General features: G+C 38.1%; 1 protein-coding gene across 1 annotated transcript in view; it reads left to right on the top strand.

The window, feature by feature from the left end:
• The window catches only part of LOC141316577 (ras association domain-containing protein 8-like), a 31,607-nt gene extending 7,726 nt beyond the window's left edge, over positions 1–23,881 (top strand). The window contains exons 2-5 of the mRNA XM_073832795.1: positions 18,030–18,188; positions 19,367–20,229; positions 22,591–22,765; positions 22,914–23,881. Coding sequence (XP_073688896.1) covers positions 18,086–18,188; positions 19,367–20,229; positions 22,591–22,765; positions 22,914–23,014 — 1,242 coding nt within the window. The 5' untranslated portion in view covers positions 18,030–18,085 and the 3' untranslated portion in view covers positions 23,015–23,881. The remainder of the gene's footprint in view (positions 1–18,029; positions 18,189–19,366; positions 20,230–22,590; positions 22,766–22,913) is intronic.
• The last annotated feature ends 431 nt before the right edge of the window (positions 23,882–24,312 follow it).

Raw genomic sequence — 24,312 nt, 5'->3', positions numbered from 1 at the left:
GTGTAAGCTTCTGTCTTTCACACTCCATTGACAAACTCAGGGAGGTGCAAAAATATGTGTTCGAAAGTGTGAAGATTCCCAGATAGCACAATGAAAAGCTTTTGATTTGCTCTCAAGGTCATGTACTGTGTAAAGACCCATGGTTTTTAGAAACGCTTCCAAACATTGCATTTTAGAAATGGCAGCAGAAACTTACTTTCTTACTGCAAGTAGAATGCTGGAGTAACGTTTCAGAAAAAATGCCCAAGAGAGAGTTGTGGTGTTAAATATGTACAAAACAATGATTTTTAGGCCATACCGTTTACATCGAAGTATAGGTTCTTGTTTCTCAAATGATTACTTAGTATCATTTGTGTTAACCCCGAAGAACATTTTAGAGAAAAGTTCTTAAAAGAACCATTTTTAATCATCTAACAAACCTTTTGTCACTATAAAGAACCTCTTGTGGAACCATGAAAGCCACTGAAGAACTTTATTTTCAAGAGTTTAGTAATTCATCTGCACTCTTAAAAATAAAGGTGCTTCACAATGCCATTGATTATCATCTGAAGAACCTTTCTGTTTCACAAAAGGTTCTTTGTGGCAAATAAGGTTCTTCAGATTATAAAAAGGTAAGAAAGAAATGGCTCTTTAAAGACCTTTGACTAAATGGTTCTTTGTGACACCAAAAAAACGCTTGAAGAACCTTTTGAAGCACCTTTATTTTTAAGAGTGTAGTCCATATTTTTTGAACGTTAAGGACAGTTATTGAGTGATTAGTGTTATTAATTGTATTTAGGTTGGCGAAATGTTCCTAAAATCCTAAAAATATTTGTAAGGATCTTGGAGAATTGGATTTTAGCGCTCCAAATGAAATACTGTCTCATTCAGGCTGTATTCCATCCACGTTATTTCAACATACAGGATCTGTTATTGAGGAAAAAGGCTGTTTTTTGTCATTTATCTTGATATAGTGTTTCAGAAAATGTCTTTGCATTGCTTTGTAGTGTTTCAGAAGTCTGTTTTTAAATATGTCCTCTGGCAAGAACGAGGTCTTCAGAGATTTTAACCTTCAAGAGCAGGTGCAGTTATTCTCTTGCTCTTTTAGTGGTTGTTGATTACCTTGTAAAAAAGATGGAACTCCAACACAAATAGTTCATGGGGGAGTCTGTAGATGTTCTTTGGCTTTGTTGTGTTGGGGCAATCCTAGAAAGAATTAGCATTAAATTTAAATGTTTGTTAGATATGCATCATCTCCACCGTACTCACAGGAAGTGAAAGGTGTTTGACATTGACTCATATGGCAGCTCCTGTCTGATGTGATGGAAAAGCATAACAACCATAAACACTGTCTGCTTACTCAACACACTTGACAGCTGACAACATCCTCAAAGCAGCTATCATCTGTGGAAATCTGCAAGGACATGCAAGATTTTGTCTTTTGAGTTTAAAATGTGCGTTAGTCAAAGACAAAGCATGTGGCTCAAAATGGCTCTTTTCAGAGATACATAAAAATACACTTATTCTGTGATGAATGTGTTTTTTCATGTAAGTTCTGAATCAAAATTCATTTTGATATTTGATTTGATATAAGCATAAAATAAAATGTCAGGGTGGTACAACTGTCCTGATATCATGTTTTTTCCCCCAATTAATTGTAATTTTTAAATTAAATTACTTTGTCTACAACTTTTGCCAAAGCAAAGTCATTTGGTGCAACCATCATGCAGAGATTTGAAGAAAAAACAGGAAATTATATAATAGGACCCCTGAACAAAGTCAAGTGTGAAATCTCTTAAAGGAACACTTCACTTTTTTTGGAAATAGGCTCATTCTCCAACTCCCCCCGAGTTAATAAGTTGAGTTTTACCGTTTTGAAATCCATTCAGCCGTTCTCCTGTTCTGGCGATATCACTTTTAGCATAGCTTAGCATAGATCATTGAATCCTATTAGACCAATAGCATCACGTTCAAAAATGACCAACGAGTTTCCATATTTGTCCTTTTTAAAACTTGACTCTTCTGTAGTTATATCATGTACTAAGACCGGCGGAAAATGTAAAGCTGCGATTTTCTAGGCCTGCAGTGCATGAAATTAGTTCCCAGCTAAGGTAACTGCCAATGTGACCAATGTTACCTAGCTGGGAACTAATTTCAGGGTCTGCGTGATATTACTCCGCCTGCTTTAGCCATATTAAGGCAGCAAACTTCCTTGACTATTACGCCGGAATGGGAGTGTAGTTCCTAATCTTATCGGCCTAGAAAATCGCAGCTTTACATTTTCCGCTGGTCTTAGTACATGATATAACTGCAGAAGAGTCAAGTTTTAAATAGGACAAAAATGGAAACTCGTTGGTCATTTTTGAACGCGATGCTATTGGTCTAATAGGATTCAATGATCTATGCTAAGCTATGCTAAAAGTGATATCGCCAGAACAGGAGAACGAATGAATGGATTTCAAAACGGTAAAACTCAACTTATTAACTCGGGGGAGTTGGAGAATGAGCCTATTTCCAAAAAAAGTGGAGTGTTTATCAGATAGTTTTAACTTTTTAAGACAAAGCAATGTTATTTCAGGTTGTAAAATGTCATATGGTACAACCCCTTCCAATAAACCGAGTATCATAAAGTGTTATATTTATGAATTAATATTATTTATTTGTAAAAAAAAATACTATTTTATCTTGAAAATATATTTTAATAACTTTTTGAAAGTCATGATTAATGTGTACAGTGTACATTATTTCTAACATTTTTCAGCGAATATGAATGGTATTTTAACTCTTGTATCCCAACGGTTGCTTTTCTGTTGGTGACCAGAACTGATATTTGGCCTATCCACTCTTTTAGTGAGACGAAAGCCTTTATCAGGGATTTTTAGCTTCATTACACTTGCTGGAATAGGGATCTGAAATACAGTCGTCAACATTTGAAGTGGATCAAAAAAGTCCATCAAAGTTGTCCTAAGACAAGACCAGGTATTGTTTTGGTTTTAGGACAACTTTGATGAAAGGTTTTGATTCACTTCAAATGTTGACTACTGTAGACATAAAACATGTCAGGGTGGTACAACTGTCCTGATATCAGAGTAAGGGAGCCTTAGAAGGATTTTTTTTAAGCATTTGGTGCAACCATCATGCAGAAACTTGAAGAAAAAAACTGGAAAACCCCTTGCAAGAAACTGAGTATCATTAAGTGATGAATTAAGAATTTATTTGTAAAAATACTTTTTTATCTTGAAAATATAGTTTAATAACTTTTTGAAAGTCATGATTAATGCGTACAGGCACGTGTACTATTTATATGTAAATTATAAATATGAAACTCAGTATTGAATAAAATGAATAAAATGCATTTTTAAACTAGAATTTGCATAGATTTGATTTATTTTGGATGCTGTTAATTGTGCAGTTTAGATTACATTCCCAGATTCGGTTGTCTGGTTGCTCACTCCAGTCTGAAACATTTTAAGTATCACAAAGTGTGAATTTGCGAGACAAGTGATGTTATTTTTAGCGAAGTCTTAATGTTTTTGAAGGCGAGGGCTGCTTCTATTTTCTCCCTCATTTCAGCATCTGCTGTTAATTTTATTCTCCACAATCACAGTTCAGGGAAAGGTTTAGTCTGTCTCATTTTCTCATGTCTCATCCTGACACCCTTTACTGCTTTTCTCACAAAGCTCAGTTGTTTGATAATCTTTGAAAATCTGAAAGAGCTTAGATCTCAAGCCTCTGCGTTGTAACTTTGTTTCATCTTCGGTTCCCATGTCTTGACTGAAAAATCAATCTCCTATGGTACTCGGATTCGCACGCATACTAATTGAAACGCTTGTCTGGTGCGGGACGCTTGCGTAGACGTTGTCTTTCTGCGAGGAGTCTTGCAATCGTGTGAAAACTCAGAGTGTCGACGCTTTCCATGTCCCAAGGCTGTCTTGAGTAATTATTTAGCAAAGCTCACGTAATGAGAGAGTGAGTTCGCTATGCTTCGGCGGCCTTCACCCATATAAATATCCTCCCTTGGAAACCACAAGCTGTTCGCCACTGTTGCTTAGAGCCGTTGCCCCAAAGTTCCCATCTGTGCCACTGCTTGACTGCATAAGTAGACCAGCCATTGATTGGCAGTTTAATGCGTTACTAATTACGCCATGAGCGAACCCAACAGCGACCACCCACTTTCTCAACGACCTTCTTAAAGACTTCTGCACAAGTGTACTGTATATCATGACTTAACCTTGAAAGTCATGGTAGATCTATATTGAAATGTTTATACTTGGCTGAGGAGGGGTCGACCGTGTTTTTCAGGGCCGATAGCGATGCAGATTATTGCAGATCAAGTAGACCGATATTTTGAACCGATATATAATATCGGGTGTAAAAATGTAAATTTATGTCAAAATTAAGAATAAGAAGGGCTCTGACTTTCTTTAAATGCTTTTAAATTATTTTATCGGCAATCGGTTTTGAAAATGACTGATACCGATAACCACATAAATGCTTAATATTGGCGCCGATAATCGGTCAATTAAAACAAATTTTACAGTTCAATTTTATTTTCAACAGACTTCCTTGACAGAATTTCAAAGCTGAGTAGATCTGTATTGAAAGTTTTATACCAAAGCATATTGACACAAATTTCATGATTCACTTTGGTTTCGATTATCGCAGTTGGTCACGCCACATTAAAGAGTGACAAAATGGTATTTATTGTTTAAATTTTGTAATGAAATTGACAATTTAACATGATTACATCTGTATTGAAAGGTTTATACCAGGAGTAATAAAAATTTGAGGCAAATTTCAAGATTCACTTCAGTTTTGATTTTGATTTACAAGCTTTTGGTTTGATTTTAGTCAAATCTTAATTCAATTTGGTTCGATATCGATTCTTTTGGATATATGTGAACCTGGACCACATATATCCAACAATACATTGTATGGATCAAAATCATATTTTTTTTCTTTTAGGCCAAAATCATTAGGATATTAAGTAAAGATCATGTTCCATGAAGATATTTTGTAATTTTCCTTCCGTAAATATATTAAAACTTAATTTTCGATTGGTAATATGCCTTACTAAGAACTTCATTTGGACACCTCTGAAGGCGATTATCTCAATATTTAGATTTTTCTGATTTTCAAATAGTTGTATCTCAGCCAAATATTGTCCTATCCTGACAAACCATACATTAATGGAAAGCTTATTTATTCAGTATGTATGCATGACACATTATAGTAAGTTGTACTGTTTCTTTCATCACCTTTTGATGTTCATTCATGGTTATTTTGTGTAGCAACTAGTAGTAAAGATGAGCCGGTTTACTTGCCGCTTGAACCTAAGAGACATTGATCCGTCACGCCACATTAAAGAACGTCAAAACAGTGTTTATAGTTTAATTTCATAGTAAAATTGATTAAATTTAAAAGTTGACACTTATTTTTATATATAAATGAACAAAGTGCAAAGCTTATTGCGATTTATCGGATGGGAGGTGCTCTACAAATAATGTTTAGGGAAGTTTTGTTTATGTTGCTCAAAACAACATTGACTAAACTATTCTTGGGTTTAGGAATCAGTTTTGGTTTATCAAAATGAGAATCGATAAAAATCGAGAAGGCAGTATTTTCAGCCCCTACATTTTTCAATGACGAATATGAATGGGATTTTTACTTTTGTATCCCAGCTGTTGGTGACAGGAATTGATGTTGCCCCATCCACTCTTTTAATGAGAGGAAAGCCTTTATTGAGGATTTTCGGCTTCATTACACTTGCTGGAATAGGGATCTGGAATAGAGCAGGCAGGGGGATGTCAAGAATGCACACACTTCTCAATGCTCCCACACCAGGAATGTGATGTTTCGTAACACACGCATTCCACTAACGCTTTGACTCTGAAACAACACTGAGGTTTCCCGCCACAGGGACTGGATGTGTCACCTGGAATTGCACATTCCAGACCTTTCCCAAACATTCGCTGAACCTTGAAAGGGCCGAATATAGACCCTTGGCCTTCGCTGGTGGAGGAATGTGGAAAGGTGATGGGGCTATCGTAGTGGGGGGGTTGAATTTAACATGGTTTTTGAACAAATCTTACTCCTACAGAGTATAAAGATAGCATTGGTCAGCATTCAACTTAATATGGACTGAATGTTCCAAACTGTTATTCAGTGGGTTGTCTCTTTAATAGAGTAACAGAGATAAATAATAAATACTCTAAAGAACTATAACTTTATTACACCAAGCTATCAAAATCCTCACAAACAAATCAATTATGTATAATGATGGAAAATTTGTATGATAGTAATTATCTGGAACTTCATTGTTGACAGGCGTGAATAAGCAAAAAGCAAACTGAATTATTCAAGTGAGTAGATTAGATGAAGTCAATGCAAAGATGCGAATAGATGTGAACTCGCACCAGACGACTAGAATGACACTGTGTGTAGGATGCACCGAATGCCACTAAAATTATTTGGCCAAAAATAGCAAAAAAAAAGCTCTTTCGGGGAATAAGCGAAAAGGCCGAATATATTATACCGAACAATGACGTGATCAAATAGAGGCGTGTACTAATGCAGCAAACATGTTGGCAGTGTGGAAGCATTTAAAGGTCCCATATTGTCAAAATCGAAATTTCCTGGCTTTTTTCATGATAACTGAGGTCTAGGGGATATGTAACTACCATATGAGTTTCAAAACAGTCAATCCACAGTAAACTGCACACAGCCTGCTTAAAGTAGCTGTTCATTTTCACGAGCAGCTGTGACTTCCGTACAGATGTGACGTCCGATCGACTCAAGTCACCGCCTTCAGTCACCACCCTGAGCACCAATCACATCCCACCCTCCTTTTGTCAAACCCAGACAACATCGCGTCCATAACATTGCTAAGCAACAACAACACAAAAACAAGTCGAGAAAACCCTGTTCAGTCGATAGATGTCGAAACTACATCATTGCACAGGCTTCCGAACAAAGTTAATATAAGAGACCAGTGGCACGTCAACTTCAGCCTCTTTCATACAGCGATTCCGGTAAATACACGGATAATGTGTCCCATGATTTGTTCCGGAATTGTTTGATTTGGTTCATTCACAGTTGTTTTCCGGAATCTGTGCGTGCTTTACACACAACCCATAAAGACATGTGACGTTTGGATGTGAGATGTAATGCGACGCGTACGTTTAACTAAACTGAAACTAACCTGAACAAACTGTGCTTCAGCGCTGATAGTGAGGAGCTGCCTGATCGCTGCTTCATTCCACTTTGCACGTATTTTTTCATCGTGAAGAGTCGCAGGGTAACGTGCATCATCACTAAAACACTGCCTTTATGGTTCTGACTTTTGTTCACACAGCGCTCGTTCCCGTAATTTTCCAGAATCAGCGCGCATTGTGAAAGGGGCTTTACTAAAGCAACAGTTATGTAGCTTACTGCATTCGGTGTTTGAAAAAGAAAAAACATTAATGATCATTCTAAAATATCCTGTTGAGTATCAGCAGACTAGGCTCTCTCTATGGCTCTGAGCTCGCTTACAGCATACATGACCGTAGTTACCTGTGATTGGCCTGGCCGTGCGTCACTCAGAAAACAACAGGCCAATCAGAAGAGAGGCTCATGAATATTAATTAGATGGGCCAAAATCGACCTGTTCTTGACAGAGCTCCTAAAAAAAGGAGCTGTAAAAATATATTGAGATGGATTTTGGCACTTATACCGCAAATATATATTCTTAAGGACATCAACAGCTAAAATAAACCTCCAGAAATGTGTACAATATGGGACCTTTAAGAGCCAGAGGAATTTGAAGATCAGGGTAAATTGAACTTATTTTGTCTATTGGGAAACATGTGTCTTCTATAGCATCTGAAGGGCAGTTCGAAATGAAAAAAATATGGTATTTAGGCAAAAGTTTTCACCCCCCAGCTCTTAATGCATGGTTTTTCCTTCTGGAGCTCTATTTTAGTCCTTCTAAAATATGAAGTATATTTAAAAATATTCAAATTACATTTAATAATATTAATCATTTCATCTTTAGAGAGCTACTACTTGACTAGTCAACCATCATCCCTAGTAAAATTTCATCACATACAGATTCCGAAGACAAACTTTTTTATATTTTCAAAGTAAACTGGGTCAACTTTAAATTCATGTGGACTTCAAGAAGTTTCTCATCAGAAGGAATTTGATGGTGGATGTACAGTTTGTGCACCTGTTAAAAAAATCTCCACTTCTTTACAGTCTGACCACAAGGGAGTTTGCTCTTGTTTTAATATAGCCGCTCGCAGTAGGTGCACCTGTTCTGCCTTGCATTGAAAATAGGCCAAAGCCTCAGGACTTCCTTTGTTGGCAATCAGTCTTTTACACCTCAGGCTTTGATATTCATCATTTCGATAAATGGGGAACAGAATGCAACATTATAGAAAGTGCAGAACAGGGTTTTAAATTATTTAGCGCAGCAGGCGTGCAACAGAGTATTAAATAACTCACGAACCTGAAGTCTCATGCTGCACGCAAGCAGGCTGTAAAGGCGACGCATACACTGGCTAAACAGATACTCCTTATTTCATTTCCTCAGTGGAAAAACACATTTAATTGGTTATGACGAAAAGCAAAGCTCCACACAAGAGGAAGTAATGCTTCAAAGCTGGTTTCCCTCATGGTCCGCTTACACCTGGACGGTTTCTCTCATGAGAAGTGAAAACCGCCCACCTGTCTTTTAGACTGAGATTTGCAACCCATGCCTTATACTTAACGTCTGACAGATTCTTGTGGTTGCACTTCCAGATGGTGTTTGGCCTTAATTTGCGATCTTTTTGCGAAGTTCAAAATGCAACTTCCCATTGGAGGCTTGACAAAAATGCTTGCCCACACACTTGCAGGCTCTCTCACTCTGTGTTTATCCCACTTGTCAAAGCCAAGATTGGGATTTTTTGGGCTGCGAGTGGAGACAGCCTCTTTTGTTTTCCCAAGCTGCCTTTGTTTAGGTTTGAGGTGAAGCCTGGTCACTTTTGGTGCCCTCAGCATTCCTCTGTTTAAAGGCAAAGGGTCACACTTCTAGCATTCATGTGGTCGGAAAAGGACGATGCATTGAACAAAAAAGTGTAAAGGAAGGTAATAACCTTTTGGTTAGTCTGAGCCTAATTCTGATTGGAGTTAGACTAATAAACAATATTTTAAGATATACAAATGATTGAGAATTGGTTAAGAATTTGTCATTTATCATATTTTATCATAATTAATGGGATTTCAGGATAGTTCTCAATCAGGGTGCCTCACGTGGACTTAAAATGTTCTAAAATATTATAAAACGGCTGAAGATAAAGGTATTTTTATGAATTATATACATATAAACTAATATATATATAGAAAATCTCAGAAAATTGATCCAAAGTAATACTTTTTTTTTTTTAAATAAAAAAATGTACATATTTTTTGTTATGTTAAGCTCTAAAATATTTTATCAGGTAGAAATTGTGAGCAAAAATATTTTTTAGAAATCTTATATTTATTCTTTGACAGTAAATTACAAACGACTGAAGTAGAAGTAAATAAATAAATACTATGATATATGTTTTATTTTATTTATTATTTTATTTTTTTGCAGTGGGAGCTGTTTATCTGACTCAAAAACTAGCGATATTTTCAAAAGTAATATGCCTTACAGCAGTGCAGTGACTCTAATTAATTGAAAAAACTTTTCAGAATTGACCAAACCAATTGGTGCTAAAACTAATTAATAAACTAATTTGTAAATTTACCTAAACTAATTTGTTCAAACAAATCAGAGTGATGAAGTACATTTATTAAGAAGAATATTTTACACATTTTTGTTAGAACACAGTATTATATGGAAGCCCGTTTCCGCCAGTGTATAAAAATGTTTAAAAAAGGTAATTGCGACTTACAGTTTTGAATATTTTTCTTACAATTGCATGATGCAAACTGGCAGTTCTGACTTTTCGGAATTGCGAAATATAAACTCCCATTGACACGAAATAAAGTCAGAATTGCACGTTTTTATCTCGCAAATGCGATTTTTGTATCTCGCAGTTTTGACTTAAAAAAAAACTCACAGTTCTGACTTTTTTCTCGTAGTTCTGACATTTTCTCACAATTCAGATTTTTTTTTCTTAGAATTGTGATATAAACTCCCAATTGCGCAAAATAAAGTCAGAATTTCTCGCAAATGCGATTTTTTTTCATCTTACAATTCTGACTTTTTAAAAATAACTCACAATTCTGACAACTTGTAGTTCTGACGTTTTCTCGCAATTCTGACTTTTTTCTCAGAGTTGTGAGATATAAATTTACAATTGCGAGGTAAGGTCAGAATTGCATGATATAATCTCCAAATGACACACAATAAAGTCAGAATTGCAAGAAAAAGTCTTTTTTTTTTTTAAATAACTCACAATTCTGACTTTTTTTTTTCGCAATTCTGACTTTTTTTTTAGAAATCTGATATAAACTCGCAATTGTGAGAAATTAAGTAAGAATTGCGAGATAACTTGCAATTCTGACTTTTTTCTCAAAATTGTGAGATATAAACTCGCAATTGTGAGAAATTAAGTCGGAATTGTGATATAAAAACGCAATTCTGACGTTTTTCTCACAATTCTGACTTTTTTCCTCAGAAACTCGCAATTGCAAGAAAAAAAGTCAGAATTGTGAAGTTGCAATGCGAGTTTGTATCTTGCAATTCTGACTTTTTTTTCACAATTCTGACTTTTTTTTTTAGAAATCTGATATAAACTCGCAATTGTGAGAAATTAAGTAAGAATTGCGAGATAAAAACTTGCAATTCTGACTTTTTTCTCAAAATTGTGAGATATAAACTCGCAATTGTGAGAAATTAAGTCGGAATTGTGAGATAAAAACGCAATTCTGACGTTTTCCTCACAATTCTGACTTTTTTCCTCAGAAACTCGCAATTGCAAGAAAAAAAGTCAGAATTGTGAAGTTGCAATGCGAGTTTGTATCTTGCAATTCTGACTTTTTTTTCACAATTCTGACTTTTTTTTTTAGAAATCTGATATAAACTCGCAATTGTGAGAAATTAAGTAAGAATTGCGAGATAAAAACTTGCAATTCTGACTTTTTTCTCAAAATTGTGAGATATAAACTCGCAATTGTGAGAAATTAAGTCGGAATTGTGAGATAAAAACGCAATTCTGACGTTTTCCTCACAATTCTGACTTTTTTCCTCAGAAACTCGCAATTGCAAGAAAAAAAGTCAGAATTGTGAAGTTGCAATGCGAGTTTGTATCTTGCAGTTCTGACTTTTTTCTCGCAATTTTAACTTTTTTTCTCAAAACTTTGATATAAACTTACAATTGCACAAAATAAAGTCAGAATTTTGAAATTGCTCGTAATTCTGACTTTTTTTTCTTAGAATTGTGTGATACAAACTCAGAATTCTGAATTTTTTCTCAGAATTGGGAGATTCACAAATTCACAATTTTGAGTTAAAGTCAGAATTGCAGAATATAATCTCCCAATTGTACGAAATAGTCAGAATTGCAAAATAAAAAGCTTGCAATTCTTTTTTCTCACAAATGCGAGTTTATATCTCTCACTTCTGACTTTAAAAAAATAAAAGCTTACAATTCTGACTTTTTTCTCGCAATTTTGAGAGAAATTGTGAGATATAAACTCTCAGTTGTGAGTTCAAAAGTCAGTATTGTGTGATATCCACCCACAATTGAAAGATAAAACTCAAAATTCCGATTTCTTTTTCCAGAATTGTGAGTTTCTGAATTGTGTGTTAGAAAGTCAGAATTGCGAGATGTAAACTGACATTGTTTGTCTCAAATTCATATCTGCTACATTAATGGTACTGTAAATTGTTTATTTCTATGAAACACGACCGACTATGGCATACATCAACAGAACACAATTCCCAAAACATTTGTTTCAATAATTCAACTTATTTCAGAGTGAAAGAAAATATTCTATGAGAACAAATCTGGAGCAGAATTGTTAACCATAAAACCAGAAGTATGTATTAAGTAAATATATTTTTTTTTCATGTTCACTTTAAACACATCCACCTGCATCAGTAAATCAGGCAAATGGCACAATTATAGACTACATCCAGTTTTTGCATTTGTTGCTGGCAACAAGGCCATTATGGAAGAATGTCTGTTGAGGTTGTGGATGAAAGCGCTTAATGCACGTGGATCCGGCTGCAATTCATGCGTGAAAGCAGTGACACGTTTATAGGTGCATGTGTGTTCAAAAAAGGCTAATCAGTCAATCAAAGAGAGGAAATGCATACAAAAATGCGAACCACCGGCTGGCTCACCTGTGATGTTGTTTGTGGGGGGCATGTTCAGGACTTGCCTGGAGTTGTTTGGTGGTTATTTTGATAGAAAAGTGGGCACACTGTGTAACAAAGGATATGTGTACAGCACACACATGATGTTAGTTTTATTATCAGCATAGTTATGATAGATTTTCTTTCCGGGTGTAATCTGTATCGACCTACGAAATTCTACGAAAACATCAAATATTTTTAATAATTACAATTACAGACCTAAACTTGACAGAAAAGATTATCCAAACATGGCCTTTAGTGTCCATACTTTGAATGGGTTTGACCACTTATTTGTTGTTATATACATGAAACACCCTTAGCCAGAGATCTTGCTGATGCATCGCTGCTGCGGAGTGAAAATGTCATCCGTATAAATCACCTTTGAGCCATAATGAGTAGAGACAGTAATAATTCTTTCCTCACACCCACCAGACAGTCCACAACACAATCTCTCTGCTTTCTCAGCACCGCATTCATTCAGTGATCAACTGCTGAGGAAACATTAAATCAGAGGCACGCTACAGCTGACAGAGAGCGTCGTCCCACCCTGCCCTTGGATTTTACAGTGTTTTTGTTTGTTAAAGCTGCAGAACATCAGACATGTTAGGCCATGTGTTTGTGGCAGAGTAGGGTACAGATGTGTTCTCACTTAGGTATTTTTTTAAGAAAGAGCAGTTGTTTTGTATATATATGGGGGCTGAAGATGACATGCACCATGGGATATATACACCTCAACAGCTGCAACAGAAAACAATGGCTGTACTGCATGTGATACAAATAGCCTTTTGTGTGGGTTCCAAAATAAACACAAGTCATTTTGCCGTAAAAGTCTCAGACTGGGTGATCTGGAGAGTTGCTAGGTGGTTTTTAGGGTGTTAAGTATTCTAGGCAAAAAACATAAATCTGGATGTTTGGAAAATATTAGCACATGTGCAGTTTAAGGGTGTGTTCACACTTGTAGTTCGGTTTGTTTGGTTCATTTAGTCCGGACCAAAAAGGAAAACGATACATTTGGTCCTAGTCCGCTTAGGGCTCACAATGGCATTTTTGACAGCGAACGTGAAGATACCGAACCTAAAGGCATAGTGATACGTTCAAAGATCTCATAAAAGATCTCATAAAAGGCACTTTACCTCCTCGTTGCTCTACGTTTAATCTCTGCTTGTTTTGTTTTGGATACACCGCTTGTTCCCTTCGTGAAATCACTTCGTCGCATAGTGTCGCATCTTGTCATTACTTCCTGTTTTTGGTTCGTTTAGACGTATTTGGTCCGTGTTGCATTCATATTTCATTCGAACTGCACCAGAGTTCATTTGGAAGCGGACAGAGGTCCATCTTTTTGCAAAGTCTAAAATGAGAATTCCTAAGGAAAAATGTCAGAATTCCGAAGTTTAAAGTGAGAATTCCTAGGAAAATAGTGAGAATTGTGAGGTTTAAAATCATAATTCCTGGGGAAAAAGTCAGAATTCAGAGGTTTAAGATCTGAATTCCCTAGGAAAAAAAAGTCAGAAATGAGAGGTTTAAGATCTGAATTAACTAGAAAACAAAGTCAGAATTGCAGGGTCTAAAAATAAGAATTCCTTGAGGGAAAAAATCTGAATTTCAAGGTTTTAAATCTGAATTTCTAGGGAAAACAGTCAGAATGGTGACGTTTAAAGGGAAAATTCCTATGAAAAAAAAAAGTCAGAATTGTGAGGTTTAAAGTGAGAATTCCTAGGAAAATAGTCAGAATTGTGAGGCTTAAAATCATAATTCCTGGGGAAAACGTCAGAATTGAGAGGTTTAAGATCTGAATTAACTAGAAAAAAAAGTCAGAATTGCAAGGTCTAAAATAAGAATTCCTTGAGGAAAATAAATCTGAATTTCAAGGTTTAAAATCTAAATTTCTAGGGAAAACAGTCAGAATGGTGATGTTTAAAGGGAAAATTCCTGTGAAAAAAAAAAAAAGTCAGAATTGTGAGGTTTAAAGTGAGAATTCCTAGGAAAATAGTCAGAATTGTGAGGTTTAAAATAATAATTCCTGGGAAAAAAGTCAGAATTGAGAGGTTTAAAATCTGAATTCCTTAGAAAAAAAGTCAGAATTGCAAGGTCTAAATTAAAAATTCCTTGAGAAAAAAAAAATTGTAGGTTTAAAATCTGAATTTCTAGTGGATACAGTCAGAATTGCGGGGTTTACAATGAAAATTTAAAATCAGAATTTGTAGGAAACAGGTCAGAATTGCAAGATTTAAAATCAGAATTCCTTGGAAAAAAAGTCAGAATTGCTAGGGTAAAAATGTCAGAATTTCGAGGTTTAAAATCACAAGTTCTGTACCACTAGGTTTTGTAATCTGTGTTGGCAGTGTTTACACTTACTCAAACGAACCGCACTAACCGAGCAATCGCACCAGGATTCGTTTTAATCGAACCAAACATGACAAGGTATCATTCATGTCTGTTGAAATTGAGTACTTCAATAGATAAAGCAATAGACATGCTCATAAAGTAGAAAGTTGAGTATTGCCTTTTGCACTTATGTATTAAACAGCTGAATTGCTAACAGAGAGTGTATCTCTCCTCCCTTGAGGTGCTAGATGACGTTTACATGCTACATTCTACAGATGTGTGATTGTTCTGGTGTGAAACTTCTCTCTCTCTGTCTTTGGAGGATCACTCCTCTTTCTTTCTAATACATTTACAATGGTTTATGTATGGTGACATTGCACAGTAGTTGTTTTAATAAGAACTACTGGCTAATAACATCTGCTAGCATTAAGAGAAAGCACCACGCCTGCACAATAACAGTGCGCTTGTTTTTCGAAATGTATTCCCAACAGCCCGCAAAACATAAAGAGGATGATGAGAGAGAGGAATGGGATAATTCCAGTAATCATAGCTTTCAGAGGACATGCTCAGAAGGGAGGAGACAGGGAAGTTTTAGATGCGTCTGGGTTGGGTCTGCATTTCTGAAGCAGTGGGTCTGGACATGTGCGAGTGATTGTATGTGAGAAATGGATCCAAGTGACAGCGATCCACCCTCATCTCAAACACAAGCCTGCTGTGAGTCAAGTTGCATTGCTAAAATATATATTTTTCTGTTCGAACACGAATCCAGTGAAATTAAGTCTAAACTCCGACTAGCCCAATGCGTCTGGCACCTGTTGATTCCTCTGCGATTCATCTTTCATGTCTAGTACTTTGTTGTCATGGTAACCGCGGGCTGTGTTGAGAAGTGTACCCTGAGGCCACGGACTTGATTTAGTAAGATTGAGCCCATTCGAGGTACAGGAGACAAAAGAAGATTTGTTTTACTCTCCGCTCTATGCTGCACGCGGGCCAACAAGGTAGCATTCCTCCGCTTCAGTAGGGATAGGAATAAGACGGAAGAATGCTTTAGAGTTGGCCAGCACTGTTTGAGAGTTTTTGAGAACAGAAAAACAATAGATCAAGAGGCTTACAGGAGCAGGTGGAAAGAAAACGGACATTGAACTTTAGAAGATTCAAGGTTGATCAGAATTGAGTTTAAAAATCAGAATTCCCAGGAAAAAAGTCAAAATTGTGAGATATAAAATCAGAATTCCTAGGAAAAAAGAAGTGTGAGGTTTAAAATTATAGTTCCTGAGGGGGGAAAAGTCAGAATTTCAAGGTTTAAAGTGAGAATTCCTGGGGGAAAAGTCAGAATTGTGAGGTTTAAAGTGAAAATTCCTAAGAAAATAGTCAAAATTATGAGGTTTAAAATGAGAATTCCTATGGAAAAAGTCAGAATGGCAAGGTTTAAAGTGTGAATTCCTGGGGGAAAAAGTCAGAATTGTGAGGTTTAAAATCAGAATCCTAGGGGAAAATGTTAGAATTGTGAGGTTTAAAGGGAAAATTCCTAGGAACAGTCAGAATTCCGAGCTTTAAAATCACAATTTCTAAGGAAAAGTCAGAATTCCTAGGGGAAAATGTTAGAATTGCGAGGTTTAAAATTAGTTTTCCTAGGAAAATAGTCAGAATTCCGAGGTTTAAAATCACAATTTCTAAGGAAAAGTCAGAATTGTGAGGTTAAAAATCACAATTCTTAGGGGAAAAAAGTCAGAAATGCAGGGTTTAAAATCACAATTCCTCGGGAAAATTTAGGAATTGTGAGGTTTAAAATCAGAATTACTAGGAGAAAAAAGTCAGAATTGTGAGTTTTAAAAAATCTGAAAACCTAGGGAAAATTGTCAGAATTGTGAGGTTTAAAGTGAGAATTTCTAGGAAAATAGTCAGAATTGTGAGGTTTAAAATCAGAATTCCTGGAAAAAAAGTCAGAATTGAGAGGTTTAAGATCTGAGTTCCCTAGAAAAAAAGTCAGAATTCCTTGAGTAAAAAAAATCTGAATTTCAAGGTTTAAAATCTGAATTTCTAGGGAAAACAGTCAGAATTGTGGGGTTTAAAGTGATAATTCCTATGGGGAAAAAATCAGAATTGCGAGGTTTAAAATCAGAATTCGTAGGGAAAAGGTCAGAATTGCAAGGTTTAAAATCAGGATTCCTAGTAAAAAGTCAGAATTGCAAAGTTAAAAGTGAGAATTCCTTGGAAAAAAGTAAAAATTGCTAGGGAAAAAGTCAGAAATTTGAGGTTTAATATCAGAAGTGCTGTGCCACTAGGTTTTGTAATCTGTGTTGTCGGAAATTGTACAAACTCTGTTTGTGGCCTAAATATCAAACGACTCATACATGTAGGTGTTCTCAGGGTGGCTTCTAATTATTTATTTAGATGGCTCAAATGCCAAGTGACTGCTTTCAGAAATGAACTTAGGACAGGGCAAAATATGACCCTGAGAAAAATTTTTACTTCTCTCTCTTCATTCTCTTTTAAATATGACTTAAAGGCCTGGAGATAGAGCATTCATCAGTGGGCACTTGGCAGCTGCTAAACGGTCTACTTAGTAGCTTAGTGCTGCTGTTAAATGTTTTCATAAGTTAACGCGGTAGACTTTACCATAGAATTTCCTCACAAAGGGTATACTATGCAGCAGTCAGACTGCACAGAGCCAACATGTCTCGCTTATATTAATCTCACAATCAGCAGTTCGTTCAATATCTGCATGGCTGAAGCATTTGGATACTACACCTTACCTGAGCAGCTCTATCTGTTCCTGCTGTGGGGCTTCAAATTGGAGTCAGACACACATGCAAGCACAAGCAGTCTCTGAACAACTACGTTCTGCCTGTCTGTTCCCCTAAGCATTCATCTGCTGAAACGCCTTTGAAGAGAGCCAGCAGTGCATTTAATTGGAGCAGAGTTATGAGTCCATCAACCTCCTGCTAATAATAACTCTTGAAACTTGCTTACCCACTGGACCTGATGTTCAATCACAATTTCATGTCTCATGGCTAGAAATCCAGAAGGGTTTGAGGACTCAGGTAAAAACAACTAAAGTAGAAAATAGCTTGAGTTTTCTTCATTGATGTATTTTGGACCTTATTTGAGAGGTTTAGACTCAAGATGGACAGTTTAGTCATTTTGTTCACTCAAGTTCTGAACTCCATAGATGATTTTCACTAAGTACTTGAGTACCTAAAGTTGGGACCAGGGATTCTTGTATACTATTTGGTTAACTATTTGTCTGTCACATGAATGTCTTCAGCCATTACCTTATATCTTGTACGCTTGTACCATCACTTTTTTAAGATGCTATGTCAAGTTTAAAATATTTGAAGAACTTCAATGTAATCTTTTTTTCAGACTGTGAAGACACATTGTCAATATTGCTGTTTTGTCGTTTCAGAATTCAGACATTACCATGCATTGCTGATGTAAGCTGATCTGTGTTCAGTGTTTCTGATGGAGCTGAAAGTTTGGGTGGATGGAGTTGTACGAGTGGTTTGCGGCCTGTCAGAAGAGACATCATGTCAGGACGTAGTCATTGCACTCGCCCAAGCCATTGGTAAGTACCTTTGAGAAGGAACTTTAGGTGAGGCTAGACTGCAAGGTTTCTCAAATTTGGCCTGAAGGGTCATTGCCTTACAGAGTCTTAGCAAGCTTATCAATGTCTTCAGAGCTACAAAAAATGACAGGGTTTGAGTTCAACTCTGCAGGGAAGTGTCCCTGCAGAGCCAGATCTGGGTTAGATGTTTGAAGATCTGGACTAGTAACCAATAGGTTGTAGATTAGAGCCCCACGAAGTGGTGGTCCATGAGCCCTTGCCATAACGGCCTTCAATATGACACTTGAAGTAACCTTAGAACATTTCCGCTAGATCAGGGGTAGGCAGGTTCGGTCCTAGAGAGACACATTCCTGCAGAGTTTAGCTCCAACTGTGAAAAAAAACCCTGTCTATAGCAGAGGTCTTCAACTCCTTGGGACCCACTCTCCTGGAAAGTTTATTTCCAACCTGCTTCAGCACACCTGCCTGCAGTTCTTAAGCAGTTTTGAGGAGCTTGATTGTCTGCTTCAGGTGTGTTTGATTAGGGTTGTAGCTAAATTCTTTAGGATAGTGGGTCAATAGGAACAGGGTTGAATACCTCTGGTCCAGTGTTTCTCAACTCCAGTCCTCGGGACCCACTGCTCTGCACATTTTGTATGTTTCTGAGTCTGACACACTCAGTTCAGTTCATGAATCTTTCTACTAATGAGCTGATGATCAAAATCAGGTGCCTTAAATGAGGAAGACATACAAAATGTGCAGAGCAGTGGGTCCCGAGGACTGGAGTTGAGAAACACTGCTCTGGTCTATAGCCTTAGTAATCCTAAAGCAGGGGTGTCCAACCCTGTTCCTGGAGATCTACCATCCTACAAAGTTCAGCTCCAACCCTGATCAAACACACCTGAACCAGCTAATTAATCTCTTAGGTAGCACTTGATAATTACAGACAGCAGCGTTGGAGTAGGGCTGGAGCTAAAGTCAGCAGGTTGGTAGATCTCCAGGAACAGGGTTAGACACCCCTGTCCTAAAGTCATTGATCAGCTTGTTCAGGTTTGATTAAGGTTGGAGCTGAACTTTGCAGGACTGTGGCTCGAACTTGCCTACCCCTGGCCTAGATCCAGGGGAATTGTCCACATAATAAGAGTAGAGATAACATAAAGCATACTTTTAAACTCTGACTACCCCTTTGCTCTCTACAGGCCAGACGGGTCGTTACGTTCTCATTCAGAGACTGAGGGACACTGAGCGCCAACTTCTGGCCAATGAGCGCCCACTGGAGTCCTTGGCCAAACTGGGCCAACACAGTAGCGAGGTGCAGTTCTTCCTGCGGCGGACTGGTCCCAGTAGCAGTGATGAACAAAGTCCGCACAACCGGACCCTCCCTCACTCCAAGCCTTCCACGTCAGAACTTAAACGAGGACTGCCGAAGAAATCTTTGACCTTCAACTTGGGCCCTTCCAATTCTCCCCGTATAAAAACAAAGGACTTCCGTAAAACACCCTCTCCTGAACAGAGGGCATCCCCAGTTCCGCACACGCAATACCTTCCAGGGCCATCTAAAGAGGAGGTGTTTCGGCATGTTCTCCAGCAGCGGGAGCAGCTATGTGCCCTTGAGTGTCAGGTGCTGGCTGTGGACAAGGAATGCGAGACTTGGGAACAGTCGTCTGCTGATGAGTCATCTCTGCAGGCAGAGATGGAGGCTTTGGAGAAGACCCTGTGGGCGAACCAGCAGGAGTTGGTGGACGAGGAGTTTTGGGAGGAGGAACTAAGGATAGAGACTGAAAGGGAGCGTGGGATGAAACGGCGGCTAGGAGAGCTGCATGCTAAACTGGATGACTGTGGGCAAAAGTTGCACGAATTCAACACTCGCGCCATGCAGCTTGAGCAGGACATTCAGAGAGAAATGCTACAGGTGGACATCTTGCCCACCCAGTCCGATTCAAAAGACTCTTTGGAGCTAGTCGAGGCAGATCTTCAAAGTCGACAAAAGCAGGGGGAGGAATTGGAGGCGGAGCTTTTAGAGCTTGAGAAGGCTTTGGGGAGGGCGGAGACTCTGCTGAAGGTAAGCAGAGAGGGCATGGCTCTAGAGAGAGGCTTGTAGCTGTTGGCTGCAGATGCTGGAGGGTATTACGGTCCTCTCTGAACTGAAAATTTGAAAGTGAACAAAGGAACTCTTAAAATTAGTTCACACTCAGAACTTGTGAATTTTGACAAATGTTTTTATTTGGACACGCATACATTTCTTTTATTCCCTGTGCATTTTATGCCTTGAAAGGACAAAATAAAGGCGTATACCTATTAAATAATGAGTTTCTTTTCCTGCTAAGCATGGATGAATTTCAGACTGTACATAATTATGCACCAGCCTCAGTTTTATAACAGCATTTCAATATTTTAGTATTCCGGTGATTTAAATCAAAGACTGTGTCTGTGAAAATGATCTGAACTACTTCATACCACAGTGCCACTCAAAAGCCTTCCTTATGTGTTCTTCCAGAAAGCAAGGAGATCAACCATGACTAACCGGATCTTATATAATCAGAATCTATTCCCTTAGACAAGTCATGCATGAAAATTAGGCTGCTCCTTCAACAGAGCATGGTGAATTATCATAGTTTTCAAATTGCAACTCAGAGTCAGGTGATTACTTGAGTCACATACTTTGTGGTTACCCTTGACTTGTCTGTATTTGAATTAGGCTTGTCTTGTTAAACAAATTAAATCTACAGCCAGAAAAGTGTCAAACATACCCATAGAGAACAAATCCTAAGATTACTGTAATCAGAGCTGCAGGGCACAACTAACTGCCTTGGCTGTTGTTGCTGTTAAAACAACAAGGGCGCCCCCTTGTGACTATTGGTGAAATTACAATAAAGAAAAAAACAAAAAGAAGCAAAATTGTTTTTAATGATGTTGTTTTTAGACAACACACACAATAAAAAGATTGATTGAAGATTGATTAAAGCATTAAAAACAACTTTTTTTTAAACATCAGTTTAATCTGAAAGGAGTACATTGCATAAGTATACCCTTAATGTGGTACTTAGTTGAAGCACCTCTACACCTGCATTTGGCAATTACCTGCCATTCTTCTCCTCACCTCTTCACCTCTCAAGCTCTGTTAGTTTGGATGGGGGCTGGCAGACATCTTCAGGTTTCTCCAGAAATCTTTGATTGGGTTCAAGCCCAGACTGTAGCTGGGCCACTCAAAGACATTCACAGAGTTGTCTATAAGTCACTCTTGCTGTGTGCTTAGGGCCATTGTCCAGTTGGAAGGTGAACCTCCTGCCCGTTCTGAGGTTCTGAATGCTTTGGACTGGGTTTTCATTAAGGCTATCTCTATATTCTGCTATGTTGAGCTTTTCTTCTACTCTGATGAGTCCATTAGTCCCTGCTGATAAAAAACAGCCCCACAGCGTAAGGCTGCTACCAGCACACTTTACTGTTGGGATGGTACTCTGCAGGTGATGAGCAGTGCCTGGTTTCCTTCATACATGCTTGGAATTGAGCTTCATCAGACCAGAGAATCTTGTTTCTTTCAATCCAAGATTTATTTAGGTGCTTTGTTCCAAGTGTGTTTTCATGTGTCTTCAATGAGAAGAGGATTGAGTTTGGCCACACCACCATAAAGCCCAGATCGGTGGAGTGTTGCAGTAATGTTTGTCCTTCTGCAAGCTACTCCCATCTCTACATATGATCATGGAGCTCAAGTAGAGTGACCATCAGCTTCTTGTTCACCAGTCTAACCAAAACCCTTCTCCATCAATTGCTCAGTTTGGCCAGGAGGCCAACTCTAGAAAGAGTCCTAGTTGTTCCACACTTCTTCCATTATGGATAATGGAGGCTACATGCTTCTGTGAGCCTTCAACACAGCAGAATTTCTTTTGAACTCTTCCCGAGATCTGTGCCTTGACGCAGTTCTGTCTCAGAGCTCTACAGGCAGTTAATTTGACCTCAAGGTTTGGTTTTTGCTCTGATATGCATTTTCAGCTTGGAAAGTTTTGTGCCTTTTCAAATCATACTCATTCAATTGAATTTGCCACATTTCCAACATTTATAAGCGATAAGAATGCCTCTGTGCTAAATCTCAAGTTTCTCAGATAAGCGTATGAATACTTATGCAATGGAATCATTTCAGTTTTTGTGTTTTTAAATACATTTTGTTACAAACCTGTTTTTTTTTCCGCTTTGTCATTATGGTGTATGGAGTGCAGATTGATGTGGGGGGAAATATATTTAAAGCAGTTTAACATAAGGCTGCAACATAAAACCTGGAAGAAAATGAAGGGGTATGAATACTTTTGCAAGGCACTGTACTACAATGCAAAAAATGGTGTTTAATAATTCGTATTCGGAAACTGTTTTTTTTTTTTTTATTCCAGTAAGCAGGCTGTTTGTGAGTGTCTGTTCTCTCTGTGTGTAGGATAAACAGGAGGAAGTGGAGGAGTTGAATAAGGAGCTGAGACAGTGTAATTTACAACAGTTCATCCAGCAGGCTGGAGCCGTGCCTACACAAGCTCAACCCCACACAGACCTCAATGAACATCCAGAACAACTGGACCCGACTGAACAACAGCAGGACAAACAAAAAGACAGTGGTATGGCCTCACACACAAACAAACACACACGAAATTGGTTACTAAATTAGTATGGTTATATGGTTGTTATAGGGCTGGTACAGATATTTGTGTGTTTATATGGACTTACGTTGTTGCTTATGTACATTTTACTCCATCTTTCCCACAGATTCGCCCCCACGTCCCACTGCCAAGCAGTTCCTGGGTCACCTGCGCAACCTACAGCACCCCCTGGTGTCCAGCCTGAACCCCGAGGGTGTGTATGTGTGACACATGCTGCTGTTGCTGCTTCCCTGCCTGCCCCGCAACCCCAGCTGCCACATGCCCAATGGCGGCAGTCCTTTTCTGGGTGAAGGTGTCTGCATGGTGGCCCTCCTTAACCGCCCTCTTCTGATCAACATGCCTGATTATTGTAGCACTTTAGCTGAAAGGCATTGCGTCGACTAATTTACGCCACATTACCGTATAGTTCAATCCAAAACTAAAACTGTATAATATACAGTATATGCTAACTCTGTCTGTAAATATAGATGTTGTATATTACAATGCTATGAAGTCAATATGTAGTGCCTTTCAAAAAAAGTGTTACCACTGTGCTCTTCAACACTTTAGTCTAAGGGATAGTGGGTTGCTTTCAAATTACATCTTGACAAGCTGCTAAAAACGCTGAGGTACTTTTGCTTACGAAGATGTAATTTGATTTGAGTTTGACATGAACTAAAGTGTTTCCTTCTACAGTGTTTCCTTTTTCTTCTTTACGCTGTGTGTGTGTGATATTAAAGGCATAGTTCACCCAAAAAAGACAAATTTCGGTTATCATTTGCTTTCCTCTTTTTCGTCTGTGAAACATAAAATAAGATATTTTGAAGAATGTTCACGCTGCTCTTTTTCAACCAGGAATGTTTTCTCAGACTTTTGTGATGAGCTGGAGCATAGGTTTGACGCGTTTATCATCATTAATGTCAAATTTGGATGAAGTGTATGTGACAAGTTTGAATATACGTAAGTGCAGATGAGAGCTGAAGGGAAAATGATTGGTTAATAACAAGTTTGGCTCTTTAGAAGACTTATAAACTTAAAATATTGTGTAAAAAGCCACATTAGATACTTTTATGATGCTTTAACATTGTTTTTGAGCTCGACAGCCTCTAGGGCTGGATTTATCAAGATCTAACGGTGTGTTCACACGGGGCGCAAGCGTCAACGCTTCCCATTGACTTTGAATGGGTGACGTCAAGCTTTGCCGAAAGGAATTGTGGATCCGTCGGCGGCGCTTCACTCGCGTTGCTCGCGACAGAAGTTGAGAAATTTTCAACTTCTGCCGCGAGCAACGCCAGTGAAGCGCCGCGTCAGCCAATCAGATCGCTCTATGCAAATACAGTGGCCAGGCGGCAGCCAATCACGTTCATCTTGTTCAAGAGCAGCATTTTATTGGCTGACGCTGCTATGACCATAAACGTCAGCCACGCCTTCCGTTAAGCGTTGACGCTTGCGCCCCGTGTGAACACACCGTAAGATAAAGTCTAAGTTTTAGAATAATCTTGACAGGCGATATTTAATTGCATGGC

The sequence above is a fragment of the Garra rufa genome, unplaced genomic scaffold, assembly GCF_049309525.1.
Source record: "Garra rufa unplaced genomic scaffold, GarRuf1.0 hap1_unplaced_110, whole genome shotgun sequence".
Lineage (NCBI taxonomy): Eukaryota > Metazoa > Chordata > Actinopteri > Cypriniformes > Cyprinidae > Garra > Garra rufa.
This window is presented reverse-complemented; position numbering and strand designations above follow the sequence as displayed.